General features: G+C 35.7%; 1 protein-coding gene across 5 annotated transcripts; it reads right to left on the bottom strand.

Annotated features, from left to right (window-relative positions):
* Positions 1 to 1314: 1314 nt before the first annotated feature.
* tra2 (transformer 2) lies at positions 1315 to 18183 on the bottom strand. Of its 5 annotated transcripts, none has more exons than XM_053754237.1 (9): positions 17993 to 18183; positions 17758 to 17888; positions 16105 to 16252; positions 9861 to 9881; positions 9227 to 9355; positions 8577 to 8749; positions 5665 to 5715; positions 4387 to 4538; positions 1315 to 1726 (listed from the first exon to the last, which is right to left on the bottom strand). In XM_053754237.1, the coding sequence occupies exons 1-9, from the start codon at positions 18005 to 18007 to the stop codon at positions 1701 to 1703; spliced, it is 846 nt and encodes a 281-aa protein (XP_053610212.1). In that variant the 5' UTR covers positions 18008 to 18183; the 3' UTR covers positions 1315 to 1700. The 5 variants fall into 5 exon arrangements, with proteins under 5 accessions (XP_053610212.1, XP_053610213.1, XP_053610215.1 ...); XM_053754238.1 differs by having other exon boundaries at positions 1315 to 2060; positions 17993 to 18182; XM_053754240.1 differs by having other exon boundaries at positions 4387 to 4520; positions 17993 to 18181.
* Between the last annotated feature and the right edge of the window lie 21 nt (positions 18184 to 18204).

Raw genomic sequence — 18204 nt, 5'->3', positions numbered from 1 at the left:
TGTTGCATAGTACAAGATTTTGTTATTATTTTGTATATTTATACCTATTGATAATGTGCTGTGAATTGTACGCTAGGTCATCGCCTATTTAACTGCACCGCATTTCCCGTTCCCATACCGTATCTTACGTTAAGGAAAAGCAGTAGATAGGCCACCTATAGTTTTAAGATTATTGCACTTATGGCCGGTGCAGACCGAATGCGTGTACAGCTCTCATCTCGGTTCCTGGCTTTGTTCGAGGCTGTGATGCTGCGATGCCCGATTTTATAGGCCTGCAGGCCTACCATCAACTTTTACACAACGATTCCAATGTAACTCAGTTCAATTTAGACACCCAAAATGAATCGCATTAATACTAAAAATTAAGTCGATGGTACGAATTTGCGATGCAGTTCAGTAAACGAACTGCATCGCAAATTCGTACCATCCGATACGCGATCCACTTTACGACCTAAAGGTCGTAAAGTGGATCGCGTTAAGAGATGATGGTGAGCCCCCTGGCATATATTGACAAGTCAAGACATCAAAATATGTCCACGCGTATATTTACATACAAGAATACCGCTATGAATTACGCATTCGGTGTACACCGGCCTTTACTGTATTCCTCCGCGTCCAATGCAAATGCCAACTAAATGAAGTCATATTTTATTTCTACAACTTAAATTATTGGGTGTTGCCATATTGGATGAAGTGCCAATACGTGTATGTGGTATATATTTGTATTATACATAGTATTGTGAAAAACTTTAATAAAAAATAAGTAAAACTGTCGTGTACTAGTTATTGAAAATACATATCCTGTACATTGAATTACGTAAATTCTTACATAAATACATAGAATACTAAAAATCAAAAAGATCAGAAAATTGGCTACTCTCCAACTAGTCAAATCAGATACTTTTGTGAAAATTACATTCAATTATTATATTCGGTTATTTAAATACCTTTGTATTTTATCTTATACCCAGTCAAGTAGCCAATTGAAACAAATTAATGACCAATGATATTTTACCAACTACATACTTTGATTTTCCACCCCACTAAAATACTAGTACAACCAAAACTAAGGTCCCCTGCACAATCCCGCTGCACGCAAGAGGAACAGAAATGAAAGCATGTTGTAAAAGTTACTACTACTTATGTCTTTTGTATACCTGCATCCCTTTCTGTTCCTTCTGCGGTAGAAGTCAATTTAAACCACTCCTACATTTTATACTACTATATATATTAAGGCTATATATTAATTAGATAGGAAATGTTGGACAATGGATAAGAATAGGTGGGACAGAGATTAATGAAGAAGACCCAAAATGGTATTACAAAACTAATTTATTGATAGTTCGCTCACAAATCTACACTAATTAATGTGTATGACCACCTGAGATACATAAAATACATACTATGATATTGAAAAATGCAATGATCACGTCAACATATACGAGAAATACTGTAGTGTGTGTACTGTAAATAGATAGATAACTAGACAGACAGACAGTCGGAAGATAAAGAATATGATCTGTGCGCGGGGAGATCTTCGGCCTTCCAGCTTCGCTACGGCTGACCCGATCATATTCTTTTCGCTTCGACAACTTCAACTTGGACTTTTCTTTCCGTCGGCCGGCTTTCGGCAACCGCCATTTCGAAACTTTTTCAATCAAACATTTTCAAAACTTCAACACAGTTAGTTTCAAGGAACTTCATCCTTTACTTCTTGTTTCAATACCTTTTCAAACAAACAAAATCAATATTAGACTTAGTGTTAAACCTTTATTAGATCTAATTTTACATCCTAGAGGCGTCTACGCCCGTTTCGGGCTTATACTAACTTATGCTAAGACCCTTTCGTATCACTTTTAATAAACATAAACGGTCATCTCTGGCGAGCGTGACTAGAGTCGCGCTTACAAATATTTGTAATATAATTAACAATTTTACAAATGGCCTACAGGTACAGTTTAAATGCATGGAGAGGCCAGTGGAGTCATTTGGGAAGGTGTGTCGTATCAAAATCTATGCTAGTCTGTAGCAGACCTCAGCTTCACCTTACTAATAACGACCTGGAAAGTCAAACACGGGAGTAACCATGGTGTGCAGACGTACCAGCGTACGTGGTGAGCAATTGGTTATAGTTCCAACTCGGATCGAGTCATTCTTTACTTTGTACACACAACACATCACGCAATTATGGTGAGCCATGTCGCTTTATATCATCTGTACAAATACTATTTTACAAAATAAAGTTTAATGTGAAAATATACCAATGAAAAACGTATCAAGAGTTAGAACAATAACCAATGTGCATTAGTCAATTGGTCTATAAATTTGATGATAAAGATGACAATTTGGTCAAAATTTGATATACAAAACAAAACTTAAATCTACATGTCAGTAACTACATGCGTAACTAATATAACTTTCTTTGGATTTTTTAAAATGCTTTAGCAGAATTAACGGCATAGCCAATTTATGCCGCACCACTCGCACCCGACAAAATAACATTCATAGAAATGTGAGCTTTAAAAGCGACGTTCTAAAGCTGACAATTCATTCAATTCGGTTACGACCATAAAAGCATGAAAATTTACATGAAGCATGCATACCACAACCAAACTTTTATGCATGCTTTGAAAGTAAACGGCAAAAATTATGAATAATTGATAAATTTATCGAGTTGGCAGTAACAAAATGTATGAATTTGTTTTATTTTATAATCAAATTTCACACGAACACAAATAATGGTCAAGATTCACTTCTGAGTACGAGGTTTAAGTGCCTACTTAAAAAGGTAACCAACCTTGGCTTCTTATTATTGATTACAAATACAAATCTTTTGAATTAATTAATTAATTTGTAACACGTATACTATATTACCACAGTGTATATTTCAATAATAACATATCAACTGCGTTTACCTTTTCATAAGTAAAAAGTAAAAAATGGGGTATAAATTCAAACATTTTCTGAAGTGATGGTTCGCGACTATTCGCAACATACCTTAACATAAAGCTAATAACAACAAACTAAAACTATATTACATATAAATTGACACACACAAAATGAAATATTTGGAGGGAAACAACGGTTATTTCGCAGCGTGTGAATGGGATAGCAAAAGCAAGATTTTCTAAGTTATTCATTAATTTTGTGAATTTAGACCTGGTTTGTAGGTTTCCAACTAGACCTTATTGACAAACTATGATTAACAAAAACAATTGATTGTATTTTGTGCTACATTATCCCTTAATATGAAAAGTTATGTAGATTGTTAGAATAATAACGCAATGGAAACAGTAACAAAATGTCGTACACAGGGTTACTTCAACAATGCCATCAATGTCGCGAGACGGATAACCCACATCATAAAAAACAATGTGTGAACATTGTGTTGTTCTGGCACCTGGAGCATTGGCGGTATAAAACTAGAAAAATATTTTGTATCTATAATTAATGTATTGAGTTAAATGAAAACTAGTAGAGCGAACTGTTGTTTATGATATCAGTGGTCTAGTTCTGCAAAGTGGCTGGTGTTTGAAAAGTAAAGGTCATACATATTAGGTCATATCTACAAAGGATGCAAAGCTCACTTTTCAATAACGTCTTGCCGGGTTGAGAGGTGCGGGAAAAGGTGTGTTGTGAACCTTACCCCTGTAGATTTAAGTGCTAAAATTGATAAAGAAACCGAAACGAGAATGCATGCGCTGTTATTAATTTCAACCAGTAATAATTTTAATTTATACAAGAATTGGTTGGCTGGAGACTACAAATCAGGCCGAATATATATGTATAAACTATGTATAATATGGACGTGCCTTAGTTTTCTTAGTCACATTTATGGCTCCTAAATTCACATACTATTCTAAAAACGTACTCCCATAAACTTCTCACGTTATTTTCCATCGATATAGAACAAAAATAAGATACACATTTGTAATTTTATGTCTAGAAATCAAATCCTATGCGTATCATTGGTATTGCTTCATTGAATCCATCCTCCTACTTTAAAAAGAACTCAATTCACAAATTTGATTCCCATTATTTTAAAATTTGAGAAATTTAGTCTGTCACCACACTAATACGGTTTGATGAAGATTTTGCAAAAAAAATCAGTTTGACAATCCGGTTTGAAGATCCGGGACCCGCGGGTCGTGATTTGGCCTACACTAAAAAACCATTTACGCTAGACATTAATCTAGACCCAAAACGGAAATCAAAATGAACGACTCGAACTCGAACCAAGACTAACAAAACCGTATAGACATAAGACATTATTGTAATTATTTAAGATCTTTAGCTTGGTTAGTGAATAACCCTAAATATGAAATAAAAATGAATTACTAAGGCACATCCGTCGACAACAAAACTACCGCTCGTAGTAAGACTTACGCGGCGAGTACGAGCGCTCCCGCTCGTAGCGGCGCGAGCGGCGGTAGTGCGGCGACGGCGAGCGGTGGCGGTAGCCGCGGTGATAGTAGTCGCGGTCGCGGTAACCGCCGCCGCCCCCGCGGTAGTAGTAATCGCTGGGGGAGGAAAAATAACTACCATTAATCTTGCTCACATCTGAGCATTTTTCCGATTACTTTGTCAGCGGTTGGGGAAACTACATTTTCGTCTCCCATTCTGAGATTTATCATTTAGTTAAAATTAGTAAAGTAAAATTGTGGATTGCCTAATGGAAATCAAACACAGCAGAAATACGCTCAGCAGGATATCTAGAGTATTTCTGATTTCTCAGCTGTGACCTCTCCAAATCAACGGTCTTTTAAATAGAAACATTACAATTTTCTAGACTCTGCGGTAGTTCTAAGATCTGCCACCCGCCTGGCTCACATCAACCGCCTATGGGAATGCTGATATAAAACCTATGTGTTTTGTGACATTTTAACAATCTTGCTAATTAGTAATAAAGTGACTGAAAATATAACACATTAATCACTCATTTTATTACAAATTAGTGTAACCCAATACATATTTTATAGGTTCCAGCTAAATTTGACATTATTTATTTATTAATCAATTTTCTTTATCACGTTAACGCTAATTGTGAATTTTTTTCATTTCACATTTGTAGCACTATCAATTTTAATCAGTTAATTGACAAGCCCAATTCGTCAACGAAATCAAAATAAAGTTATTTATGGAATAATTAAAATTGTACAGATGTCGACGTTGTCTTATTGTACCTATAAACCGAAGAATTCTTTAATTTATGATACCTGTGTTGTAAAATAGCGAACGTTTATAATAATACAGTTACGATGCGAAATGTGGTTGCGAAACAATGTAAATTAGTAGGAAAACTTGTCAAACAGCACTATTAAATCATAGAACAAAAATGCATAATACAGATAAACTATCAGGCAAATATATTTTCGTAAAATAAATCTCATCAATATTGCGTTATTTATAAAAACACTAGGTGCTATAGGAGCTCGAATGCCCGAACTTCATATTCTATTCTGCATATAAAACAATTGAGAACATCCGCAATTTTCAAGATAAATTCTGGAATATCTGGAAGTCGATAGTTCAATTCCCGGCGCGGACAAATTGCAAGATTTTTGTGTTTGTTACTAGCGTAATGGTAAGTATAAGCCATCGATCAAAATCGAGTGTAGTCCATTTATTATTATTATTTATTAGTATATATATGATTATACTCACTCTCTATCCCTGCCGCGTCTGTCGTAGCCATTATCACCTCTGCTCACGCTACTGTAAAAAAAAGTTAAACTTTAACATTCAATATTGTTTTCACAAAAAAATAAACACTATATGAAATTAGTTCGTTTACAATAGTATCTTTAAAAAAGCTTTTATATACAAATAGCTGCGCAACGGTCTTTTTAGGATAAAAAGAACCCTATGTTATTCCAGGTTATATTCTACAAGTGTACCAAATTTCATAACAATCCGTCCAGTAGATTTTGTGTGAAAGAGTAACATTCTCACAAACTTAAATTAATAAAATTAAGTTTAACATTTTGATTTAGTTATAGAATGATAGAAAAAAGACAAGTATAGGCATAATTTTTCTAAATGTATTATTTTCATATTGTGAATGTGTATTTTCTGGTAGCAATAACTAAATTTAATACTAGATATGTCTAAGTATAATATTCAACGGATTATTGCAGCCAAATTACGACAACCGAATGAAAAATCCTAACTAATATTATGAATGTGAATGTTTATTTGTTACCTTTTCACACTTTAGCAATTTAACCAATTTATTGGATTAATTGAAGTAAGGAAAAGGACATAGGACATAGGTGCTGGAAAGCTGGTTATTAATGAAAATTAGCTATAATGTGTAAACAGGCCTTTGGCAAATCATCTTAGCTCACAGCTGGCTTGCCCATAATCTGTTTACTGCCAACACTATTAATCTACCAACACAAAATAAACACTGCACAATTGATAACATGCAGCAATAGGTTGATGTTGGAGAAAGAATATACAGCTAATGCACTCTATATACTATTTTTAATAGTAGATTAGTAGCTAAGGGCTGTAAGGCATCAATTGCAGCCCGAGATATTTAGGGTTATAGTTCGGTCTATATAGTTAGGCATACGAGGTGTGTTCAAAAAGTAAGGTGACTTTGTATTTTTAAGAAAAAATATTTATTTATTTATCAATATTTATGTTGTCCCCTTCAAAGTAATCCCCCTCAGATACAATACACTTATGCCAACGGTTTTTCCAATCGTCAAAGCACTTCTCATAAGCACTTTTCGGTATAGCCTTGAGCTCTTCCAGCGATGCAGTCTTTATCTCTTCAATCGTTGCAAATCTCCGTCCTTTCATAGGTCTCTTTAGTTTTGGGAACAAGAAAAAGTCATACCCATGATTCGTCACCAGTTATGACCCTTTTGAGTAAATCTGGGTCGTCGTTGACGTCATTCAACAGTTCTTGAGCGATGCTCATGCGACGGTTCTTTTGGTCAAAATTTAGCAATTTCGGAACAAACTTCGCTGACACACGTCTCATGCCCAAAACGTTAGAAAAAATTTCATGGCACGAGCCAAGCGATATACCAACATCCTCAGCAACTTCTCTGATAGTGATTCGACGATTTTCCAAAACAATTTTCTTCACTGCTTGAACGTTTTCATCAGTTGTTGACGTGCTTGGGCGTCCAGAGCGAGGCTCGTCATTGGCATCTTCCCGGCCATCTTGGAAGAGTTTGTACCACTTGTAAACATTTTTTTTACTCAGAACAGTTTCACCGTATGCCACTGTCAACATTTTAAGTGTTTCGGAGCACTTTATTTTATTTTTTACACAAAATTTTATGCAAATCCTTTGATCCATATTTTTCGATAGCAAGAAATCGCCGAGCACGCAAAACACTTATAACCTTTACGCCTCTCCCAACCAAACAAAAAATGCTATACACTTGAAACTTGGTACAGATGTTCGGGAAGAGTGTACCAACATAACAAAATAAAAAAAACGATAATCGAAAGTACGTTGCCCGCCAAATTTGAAAAGTCACCTTACTTTTTGAACACACCTCGTATAGTTCGAGGGTGCAATTGCTGCTTACACCCGAGCTAACTACATCTGCTTTACATCTCGATTGTGAGATAAGTAGAAAAACACCGGCATTACAAGAATACATTTTATTTTTTTGGCTAGTTAAAGAAAGAAAGAAAACATTTTATTGCCTAGTTAAAATTTATAAGTTTTCTATTCCCGCCTTTTTTTCATTAAAAAAAAAACCACAAACGAATTTGAGCTTCGCCGTTCGATACCTATTGAAAATTGATGACTATTGGAAAACGAACACAAGGCTGAATAGCGAAGCGACCTCTTTGGTCATTGGGCTGAATGCATGATGTCTATTGCCAGTATGATGGTTAGATGTACGTGAACTTTTTGAAAGAGTAAAGTGGTTTTTTTTAATTACTTACCGCCCTAGAGCGCTTATTGGTCACAAGCCCCATTTGGGGATAATAAGGACCTACTTACCGAATAATGGCATAATTTTAGAATTATGATATCCATGTAACAACTGATAGATGGTGATAGCTGCATATCAGATGCTTATAGGCTGCTTGAATAAAATTTGACACCAGTGTTATGCCTGCTCCAGACTATCGTCGAACAGTTTGCCAAACTTTGGCGGATTTGGTATACATTACTGGTTTCTCATTGCGGTAAATAAAAGCATTCAAACTAACCGCGCAATGTTCACGCATTCGTTGCGGCATATGTCTGAGTATGGGGACAGTGTGGAGCTGGCATTATAGTACAATGAGCAGCACGAGATACGGGTCCTGCGTGTCTATGGTGAGCATGCTCACTAGACAAAGAAAACTATATAGACGGACAATATTTACTTACACTAGTCTGTCGAAATTTCCATACAACTCCAGGCCACTGAGATTAGCTGAATTAGCTCATCTCAGCTAATCTCAGTGGCCGGGCATGTGATGAGGAACAAAAGATGTGAGTGCTCTGTCTCGTCTGTCTCCTCATGTATTTCTTGCATGAGCGTAATGGAAGTTATGACGGGGTTTATAGCTTTCTTTGTCTATGAAAAAAAAAATAATTAAAGATCGCTTACGTTGGCTTGCCCATGTAGATCCCAGGGGTGGGAGTGTGGGCACGCTGAGTGATGGAGAAGTCCACTCGGATGCGACGCCCGTCAATCTCCATGCCGGTGCACTCGTTCTTGGCAAGCTTAGCGTCTTCCTGGTTCTCGAAGTACACGAAGCAGAAACCGCGGGAACGACCGGTCTGTGAGATGTATATTCTGTTATAACTTTTTATAGTTAATTTTTAATGTTCATTAATTTTCCGGGATAAAATATGTCTTTCCCACCATGTCATGTCCCTATGTCCTTCTCCATAATTCAAACTATATGTATGCAAAATTTCAAAAAGATTGGTAGATTAGGTAGGCAATAAATTGCTATTGTTTGACAAACCATGGTTATTTATTTATCCTGTAAACGTGCAGACGGGCCTTAGTCACATTATACGTGACATCAGAATAAGTACAGTGTGGAAATTTTACAAATAATATATATTAATCCTGGCATAATATTTGCTGGACTTTGTAATGATGATATCTTAGTATAACATTTGTATAACGGAACAAAAACATGTATTGCCTTCTCAGTCCTTTGAATAACAAAAGAAATATCCGACCGAAACTACGAAATCGGTCAGTAATTCAAAAAACCACATATTTGAGCCATGAACTACACCCACCTTGGCATCTATAACAACTTGTACTTTATCAACATTGCCATATTTCGAGAAGATGTGGTTGATCTGCTGCTCTGTGGTGTACAGACTCAGGCCGAAGACACCAAGGCATCGAGAAGGTGTTGGATTCTCCTGTTGACAAAAAATCATCTTCAGTTCAAGCCAAACGGCTAGTATGAGACCCAGGCGTGTTGAAAAACAAAAGAAAACAAACTGTGTTAAGATTAGGATTCCAAATTAAAATTATTTAAAATGCTATAATTTTACTACTGGCAACACACGCCGGGTATTTGTAAGTTGGACCATAACTCGACATAATCCCAAGTATTTGATTAGGGAAAAATAAAATTATATAGGAATTAAATAAATAAATAAATGTAAAAGGAACAGGAGGAGAGTCAGTTAAATAATAATAATAAATAACCATAATAATTTTGATCTTATTATTAATTTATAAATAGTGAAGGTGTGCAAACCGCACATCTATGAAAGCACAAGTTCGCAGACTTAATTTCTCAGTAATTTAGTAGAGCAACTACATATAAATACTTACTCTAAATACTTTTAGGAGATGTAAGTGGCAAATGGCATATTATATATCTTGGGATTATGGCGAGTTAAGATCAAGCCCACTTACCACGAGGTGGGCTGCCTGCTTCTGCAAAATTAAAAGAAAAAAATACTTTTGATTACAATATATGCGAAAATAAATTAAATAATAATTTTGAAAAATACTATGGGGTAGTGTAGCGGTATATGATACTTCGACAGACGAGACAGGAATTTAATTCGTTATTGCAGAACGCGTAATTATACGCAATATGGTAGTTTGAGTGTATGATCTAGTTTTACGCAATTACACATGGTTAATTTAGTATGGTCGACAAATGCCAGATTCGGCAAATGGCAAATTCCAATAATGTCATATACTATAAATTGCATATTTTTGTTGTAACTACAAGCTTAGTAATGTTATAAATGCGAAAGTATATTTGATGTTTATACAGGGTTACTGGTATCTAACGAATAACCTTCCAAAGGCGCATGACATTTGTATAAACGTAATAAATACAAAAAATCATATTTTTAGTTTTAATGTCGTTTCTATAAAACGTTTATGTTCGATTCCGCTACATAACGCTACTGTACTGTCACGTGTTGCTTGGCGATTACATAGAGTTAAAATGTGTAGAATCGCAAATTAGATTGATTTTTTATATATAGAATAAAAGTTGCTTGTTTTGATGTACTCAACTAGCTTTAGGAGGTTTTGTTCAGTAATCCTGTATAATGATGATTATGATTCTTTTTATAGCCTGTTTAAGTGTCCCACTGCTAGGCAATGATGTCAGGGTAGACCTTGAACGAGATAGCGGGATGACTTAGAACAACAAACAGCCAAAGACAGAAATGTATGGTTTCTTGGACAGGATTGTAAAATTTTAAAACTACAACTGACTGACTGAATCTGGCGTTTATAAAATCCGTCATCCGCAGAATGGCGTCTCAATCTTATTTATCTTATTCAGAATCTTATTTGTTGACGAAGCCCAATGATTTACTCAGATCGGGCAGTTAAATGTCACGTTAAAATAGTTTCATGGTGTAAAGAAACCGCAATTCAATATTCAGAACCTAAGACTGCAATTTTGTTCATGTCACAAAGATGCCTGAAGCGGTAGTGGTGTAATGGTTAAGACGCCCGCCTGTGGATCGAAAGGTCTCAGGTTCGTATTCTACTCGTGTCATTATGAGTTTGTGTATATCAATCTGACTCATGTATAGTAGTTTTCATAGACCATCACTTGCTTCGGGTGAAGGAAAACATCGTGAGAAAACCTGCATACTGGTGGACAGTTTGTTAGTGTGTAAGCGACTACCTACCACCGAATGGCGATAAGTAGTCGTAAAAAGTCATGTCAGATGCCTTTAGGCGACTTGAATAAAACCTGACGCCAGTGAAGTGAAACAATAATACACTCGATGTGACGATGATGATCAGGCGACTTAGGCAAAACATGACTTAGCAAGCACAATTGATAAACTATATCAACATCAACAATCAAATAATCTGTGTAAACCCCCGAAACAATAGTAATTATTTAAAAAATCCAAAGTTAGGTACTCGTTAGTTAGGTATAGGTACATGTTTTATTGAAACTGACTGCAGACTGACGTCACTATTTAAGAATCAAGCAACCTTTCGAATATAATAAGAATCATAATTATGGGGTGCCATCTTCGAATTGAAGTTTGGAGGTCAGCATACGGAAATATAATGATGAGAACTAAAAATAGTAATGTACATATTACCCTAGCTTTGACCGCGTCAATTTGTCATACGGAGGTAGCCTGTCTCTTCCGTAGTGTTTAACGCTTATGTTATGTGTGCGTAATTTCACCAACATGCGTGAATAGGTAACAAACTCACTATCACGCAAGTATAAATGAAAGAATATTATTATAATATTACCGCGTGTTGTTACTTGAAGTTATTTTTATGGTGTCAAATGGTGGTTTTATCGTACAATTTATTCATGCAAAGATCATTCATAAAATTATAAGCCAATAATTCCCGTCATGTTTCTAACAAATATGCATGCATATTATGTTTATGCCACTGGCACACTATACAATGAAAATAAATGTTGTTGATAAGAATTTATTTTCCCGGTGATATTTGCACAACCAATGTTGGTTCATTTTAAAGGTATAAAATATTGAAACACGTATGATTATTATTTGCGGCTGCGTACGCCAGCGCAAGCACCAGACGTGTGATCGGTCCTCCAACACAAGAAAAAATAAATTAGATCTTCACAAACAGTTCAACGTCAAATAGTAACTTCTCAAAAAGCTACAAGCTACTCCCTTCTCAATTAAAACTAACTACCCAGAAGAAATTTCACAGTCAAAGTATGACACAATGTTATTGTAAATATTACCTTGTTTTGACATTATTATGTCGGTGTCATTCTGTAGTCCTCAAATTACTATTTGAGGATGTACTCCTACATATACACAGTCGATATACATATATACAAAGACAATAATAGCACATTCGTGAGATAATAACTTGATACTAATCATTATTTACCACTACTACATAGTAAAATAATTTTAGATAGAAAGCCATTGGAAGGGCTTATGGTCTTTATTGCCTTGTGTGTTATCAAAAATACAGTTGTGTCTATAGAAATAAAATAGTTCTTAAATATTATCATACAAGTAGCATTATTGCAATAAATGTATTGATATGAAAGTCAAAATTTTCAAACTTGTGTTTATATATATATATATATATATATATATATAATATATATATATATATATATATATATATATATATATATATGATATTAGTATCCCATAACACAAGTCTAGAACTTACTTTGGGGCTAGCTCAATCTGTCCGATTTGTCCTAATAAATAACGTTTTGATCAGAAACATTTGTTTCTTATCGTTAATGTAGGTAAAAAAAGGCAATTAAAAAACAAATATCTATCATATCAATAGAACAGGTGCCGAAAGGCCAGCATTGTTATTATAAAGATTTTACTAAGACTTGCCTTGACATCTGTCAGGAAATAATATCATTCTCAGAGGTTTGAAGTCAGACAGACAGCCAGTAATATATCCACAGCTGGAGCTTCATAATTTAAAAGTTTATTGCAATGGCGTCGTAGCCAAGTATGCTACCGGGAACACGTGACGAGAGATATAGGTATCTTATGTTCAAGTCAAACTGTTGTTATGTACTGCTGACATGGAGAGGGCATAGCAAGAAGAGGGGTACCTTTTGCAAAACAAAGATGAAGTATAATCTCCTGAACGGGAAATAAAACTAGGTGTGCTCGGATTCCAAGCTAAATGGGAGTCGACCGCGCGAGTGAATGAATAGCAGCTGTCACGCCAGGCATAGCAAGAATCAGGGAATTTGTTGATTTATGATTACTGCTGCACAAGATATACAGGGTGTTAATTTGCATTCTTGCCATATTCACACAGCTAATAGTACTAACCAATACCAATCAGTTTAGTTTAATTTGAGACATCCTAGAATAACGCAGGCTGAGTAATCAATAAACTTAAATTTACAGGACACTGAGGAATAAACCAATTTTTTCGAGTGCATTCATAAGTCGCAATAGGAATAAATCTAGTGGGCGTGGCCGTCTGGCACGGCCGAAATCACCCGAAACAGCGCATGTAAATGAATAATTTCAGATTTCCTTTCCTACTTTACGGGCTTAGGACCGACAGAAATACCTATTTTTAATTAATTAGTTTTATTTTTTTATTACATTATCCCTCATTTCTTCAGAGATCAAAAAGTTAAAACTTATTTTTGTTTTTATAAATTAGGTATTTTTGGCGTAGTTAAAAAGCTGAAATCATCCTATTTACAATTGATTCGTCTATTTACAACACTAAATTAATCTAAGTAAAAAAAACTAAGTCTTTCTAAGTAATTGTTCGAAGTGCTCACCATTTTCACGAATGCACAGTCTTGCACGGCGTAAAGAATTTCGTTTTAGTTTTCGTAAAACGTACAAATCCTGTTTCAGTTTATCGAATGCTGAAACGATTCGTTCGCGTAACACTTCAACACTGTTGATTTCTTCAGTGTACACCAAACGTTTAACATCACCCCACAAATAATAATCTAATGGAGTTAGGTCCGGGGACCGAGCTGGCCAGTTTACTGGACCTTCACGCCCGATCCAGTTATTACCGAACTTGCGGGTCAGGTATTCACGCACTGGGATTGCAAAATGTGGAGGAGCACCATCCTGTTGGTAATAAAAGTTTTGCAGGGAAGCGAGAGGAACGTCATCCAGCATCTCGTTTATAACGTGATCCAGCAACTCCAGGTACGTTGAGCCGGTAAGACGGCCCTCAATAAAATAAGGTCCGAGTAAATGTCCGTCTATTATGCCAGCCCAGACATTTAAACCAAATCGGTGTTGAAAAGAGTGTCTTTTTATTTTTCTGGGGTTTTCATCCCGATAACTCCACCAGTGCTCATTATGGATATTGAATACACCAACTCTTGTGAACAAACTTTCGTCTGTCCACAAAATGTTGGCGTTTCGGTTGTCTAGCAGCCAGCGACAAAATGTGATTCGTGCATTATTATCCTGTGGGAGCAGATCTTGTACTTTTCTAAAGTGAAACGGGTGTTTCTGTTCACTTTTCAATAGTCTCCACACTGTCACGTGGCTCACATGGAAGTGTCGTCCTGCCTCACGGGTACTGGCACGGGGCTCTACTTCGAAGTAGTCTAGAATTAATTCCTGCAACTCTACAGTAAGCCCTACACTGCCTCGAGCTTGCGCGTGTCTTGGGACGTCAAACTGACGAAAGTCTCTCAATCGCTGTGTGGCCGCAAGCATAACCTGGCGGGACGGCCTCCTTTGATGTGGAAACATTTCCGCAAACATATTCACGGCTTGCCGCAAACTGTCACCACATATGGCATACAAGCGCACCATTTCCACCAACTCGTGGTTGGTATACGCTTCAGTCATTTTCTTGATTTGATTGTGATACGCAACTTAAACAACACGGACCGGGCAGAGCGAGCGGAGCGAGCGGAGCGAGCGAAATCTTGACATCCGCCGTGCGTCGGCGTCGCGAATAGACTGGGGCGGGGTGGTGGTGCGTTGCGGGGTTGCGGGGATGGCTGGCCGTCGGTCGGCGTTTACGCCGCACAAAGAAAAGGGGCGGAGCTTTTTTTGCCGACTTATGTACTCAAGTTTGCCGACGGACTAGTGATGTGCATATGTTTCGATAATAAGTGTTGTTCATAACATAATGTCGATTAAATAAAATATTCTTAAAAAAAATACCTAACTTTTGATCATGTTTTTTTAATTGATTTGTGTTCAGAATCAGTAATATAACAACCTCTGTGAATATGGCAAGAATGCAAAGTAACACCCTGTATAATTATATATCTAGTAAATAATTATTTACCGTCATGTTGAAGTGTGGTTAGCCACTTGCCCATAAATTCTGACCTACTTTCACAGTTACATGTGTGTATGTCCTAGCAACAAGCATGTTAATAAATATCGCTATCGAATTTTAATGACATTGAAACAATCGTGTAATTATGCACTATCTAATCTATACAAAAATTAAATTCAATAAAGGCTGATTAACATTTGCAATTTAATGGATCGGATTATACAATCCGGACATTCCATAATAGGTAGAAACAATATCACTAGTCACATTTAGGTCAATAAACACCTAAACATCCTTTGTTTCTACTTACTCTGTTTGTAATTATCGACTTTTCAACTAGTCAAATCATATTATTTTCTCTAATATTAAAAAAAGCACTTTCAATGGAGCTTGTACACTTGAATCAAAATCAAAAATCAAATCATTTATGCAGACATTAGGCCTTCACAGGCACTTTTTCACGTCATATTCTAAATTAAATGATGTTTACCAAAGCTAAAAACTACTAGCATTTCGGAACAACCACTGCTGAGAAAAAATGCCAAAAGAAACTCTGTCAAACAGTGTTTGTCCCTATTATGCCAGAAGGGCTTACCATTTTTGAAATATAAATTTATGTACAGTGATGTCTTAAATTTGGAGTATGAAGTCTCAAATTTGGTGTTAAAAGTATTCCCAACTTTTAACTCTAAATATGAGTAAAATCCCAATCATAACAATAAAATATGTTATCATCAATCAAACAATAAAGTATGTATCATGTTAGATTACATATAGTCAATATAATTGTGTTGAGGTAGATGGTCTATTTTTACTTTCCCCCTTTTAGCATCTACTATCTCTACTGCGTTCAAAATCCTGCACAAATAAAAATTAAGATTCAACAGATAGATAAAACAGTACTCACCCTGTCTCCCATATGTCGTCGCCTCGAAGACATGGGGCTGTGGGAATGCGAGCGCCTGTAAGAGCCACGGGGGGAGTAGGAGCGGCTGCGGCTTCGGGAGTACCTCGAGCGGTATCCGCGGCGCGGGGAGCCCGAGCGGGAACGGGTGCTGAAGGGATACAAAATCCAAATGTATTTCCTACCAGATGCGTAGGGGCTTCTCTCCCGTGGGAATTTCGGGATAAAAAGTACTGTGTCTTTCAGGTTATATTCTACCCATGTAACAAATTTCATAACAATCCATCCAATATATTTATCGTGAATACACACATACATCCTTACAAACTTCCACATGTATAATATTAGTAGGATTAGTATAGATTGGCTTCACTTACCTACCATTCATTGAAATGAATGTTAAATTAAATAAATAACAAATGTCTAGTTACTATAATACTATAAGTAGGTAAATTTATTGTTGTTCTTATGTGTATGTGTAACCAATGAATGTTCACTCACATAGTTTATAAAGATTCATGATCGCATGTACTTATATCATACAGACAGATTATAAACATTATTTTAAAGTAGTTATTTAATCTAATGTATTTTCACTTAAATTCATTAAGTTAGGCATGTCTCTTGAGAAAATAAAAACTTTAATTACTAATAAACTAATAAGTATAATACCTATTTTGTAACTCTTTGTTGATAAAGTTGCTGAAGATAAACTTGTAGTAACTCTGGTTTATCAAAAGAATAAACAGCAAAACAAGTTATTTGTCTCGCACTTATTGTTATAGACTCTTGTTTAATCCATAATAGGTATCTCAACCTTATGTAAATTAGACTTTGGCAAAATCAACAAATTCTTTTGTTTTTTCTAATTCTTTTGTATTTCAAATGTACGCTGATACAATAGTTATATAATGATACATTAATAATTAGATTGATAGGTACAATACCTACATTATTCTGCCCAAGAAAATTGCAATATTTTTTTTTACAATTTATGTATTTTAATTGCCCCCAATAGATACCACTCCAAATCAGAGGTTAATGGTACATATTTGTGTTATTTGAAATTATAATTTTGTTATATATATATATATATATATATATATATATATATATATATATATATATATTTATTATTGTGTAAGTAAATACCTACCTCATTTTTTCACAAAACTTAATTTACTAGCAAACAGGATTAAATTGTTATGAAAACGTAAAAGTTATACAACTATATCTGACAGTTCCCTTATCAGTTGCTAGTTGGCACTAGCAGAGAGCTGATAAGGCTGTTACACACTATTGACCAAACAGTGTAGATATGTCAGTAAAAAAGTTAGATCAATAACTACATTAAAACATGCATTTGATGGAGTGATCAATAGAATTTGTAATGAAATCACTATGGCAACTTTGTTCATTGTGTACTTAATATTGATTTTTCCTGATTTATCTAATATTTTTAATTCGACAAAAGGTAGAAAATAACAACATACAATTACTTGTTGTAGTATGTACCTATTTAGATAGGTACCAATCATATAGTGGACATTATTGTTTTTATGCCCTTGAAGCCAAGGTTACATATAAAACTAGAGGCATTGGATGAAACTACCAAAGCATAATAAATTAAATTATCAAGGTCGATTAGATACTTACGGGCTTCTATATTTTCTGCTTGATGTCTTTGGCGGAGGCGGCGTCCTAGACCGGCTACGGCTGTGCCCACGAGACATTACTACAGCTTTTGGCGGCTCCCGAGACCCGTTTCGAGTTCTCGAGCGACTTCTCTGAAAGCCCAGCATAAAGGGTGAATAAATATAGCAAGACTCGGGCTCCGACAAATAAAGCACGCGCGCCGATTGAGCGGTTACGAACGTTACAAATATAGTACCTCTCGATCAGACATGATGAGCACAGGGACTGAAGAGACGTAAGTGAAACAAATAACACGTATTCAATCTATTATTACACACTAAATGAAATACTTTATTTTTACACAATCACACTCCGACGACGCCGACAAGAAAAATCGAAAAAGCAAAATGGCGACAGGAAGAAGCGCGGTCGGCAACGTGGTAGTGGGGAGTGTGCGCGACGCGAATG

This window comes from Plodia interpunctella, chromosome 13 (assembly GCF_027563975.2).
Source record: "Plodia interpunctella isolate USDA-ARS_2022_Savannah chromosome 13, ilPloInte3.2, whole genome shotgun sequence".
In the NCBI taxonomy this organism is placed as follows: Eukaryota; Metazoa; Arthropoda; class Insecta; order Lepidoptera; family Pyralidae; genus Plodia; species Plodia interpunctella.
This window is presented reverse-complemented; position numbering and strand designations above follow the sequence as displayed.

Bases quoted from the DNA above. Each gene is read 5' to 3' on its own strand.
- tra2 (XM_053754237.1), bottom strand. The intron at 8,750-9,226 runs GTGGGTGTAGTT...TACATCTCACAG, and splicing joins AAGTTGTTATAGATGCCAAG to ACCGGTCGTTCCCGCGGTTT. The intron at 4,539-5,664 runs GTGAGTATAATC...GATTAATGGTAG, and splicing joins AGACGCGGCAGGGATAGAGA to TTATTTTTCCTCCCCCAGCG.